The sequence below is a fragment of the Priapulus caudatus genome, unplaced genomic scaffold (assembly GCF_000485595.1).
Source record: "Priapulus caudatus unplaced genomic scaffold, Priapulus_caudatus-5.0.1 Scaffold60, whole genome shotgun sequence".
Lineage (NCBI taxonomy): Eukaryota > Metazoa > Priapulida > Priapulimorpha > Priapulimorphida > Priapulidae > Priapulus > Priapulus caudatus.
Window position 1 is genome coordinate 645,967 of NW_014577121.1, and position 971 is coordinate 646,937.

At 42.7% G+C, this 971-nt stretch overlaps 2 protein-coding genes across 2 annotated transcripts in view; one reads left to right on the forward strand and one right to left on the reverse strand.

The window, feature by feature from the left end:
- LOC106821143 (testis-expressed sequence 9 protein-like) overlaps positions 1-971 on the reverse strand; it is a 67,259-nt gene that overhangs the window by 15,037 nt on the left and 51,251 nt on the right. The gene's annotated exons all lie outside the window — the stretch shown is intronic.
- LOC106821144 (angiopoietin-related protein 2-like) overlaps positions 225-971 on the forward strand; it is an 18,192-nt gene continuing 17,445 nt past the window's right edge. Inside the window, exon 1 of the mRNA XM_014825832.1 lies at positions 225-548. Coding sequence (XP_014681318.1) covers positions 395-548 — 154 coding nt within the window. The 5' untranslated portion in view covers positions 225-394. The remainder of the gene's footprint in view (positions 549-971) is intronic.

Consider the following 971-nt stretch of genomic DNA (forward strand, 5'->3'; position numbering starts at 1 on the left):
CGTAGGTGTGCGCCGCACACCTACATGCGCTTCATCGCTTTCAATCGGCTTCATCGCTCATCGTTTGTAAAAATCGGCTGGTGTGCGGCGGCCTTTACGAGATACTATTTCGTAATTTCGAGATAAAAATGTTTTTTTTGTGGCACTAAAATGCTGCCGTATATCTCTTATCTCTTGACAGTGCAAAGTCCAGCTACCCGTAACCCAGTCATACACACGTGATATCACATGCTCACAATGACTCATCACAGGTGCAGGATCCTGCGCACACCTGAGATATGCATCTAATATTTCGCCGGCACACCTCGAACGCCTCACTAAGAACTAAGCGTGCACACGTACGTGTTTCGTGCACACACAATCGCCACTGATACAGGAGTGACCAGACAGGAAGATGCATCGTGTGTGGTGTCACCCTGCAGCAGTAGTGACCGTAATCCTGTTAACTGCTGTAGCAGTGACAACGGGCACTGGAACGCTAAGCACTATAAATTCTGTTAAGGTCCTAAAAAATCCGGATTACCATAGGGTGGACGGCAAGTTCCAAGGTTAGTACTCACTACCAGCGCTGCGGCAGCTAGCTAAACGGTCTACCTCGAAGGCCCCACTGCTTAAACATATAATCACGAGTAAATAAAAACAAATATTAGTTTTTATTCACGCCTTATATAATGTACTCGGGTATTCATAGTATATGGATTAAGATACACTCACGCATTTTAGGGTTAATCATTCGATTATTTTGCCTAGCACTGCTGATATTAAATGTTCTCAGTTATCAAACTCTGCTGATGTTAGATATTTTCAGCAAGCTCACACTGCTGATATTAGATATTTTCAGGTATCTCACACTGCTGATATTAGATATTTTCAGTTATCTCACACTGCTGATATTAGATATTTTCAGGTATCTCACACTGCTGATATTAGATATTTTCAGTTATCTCACACTGCTAATATTGCAGATGGGG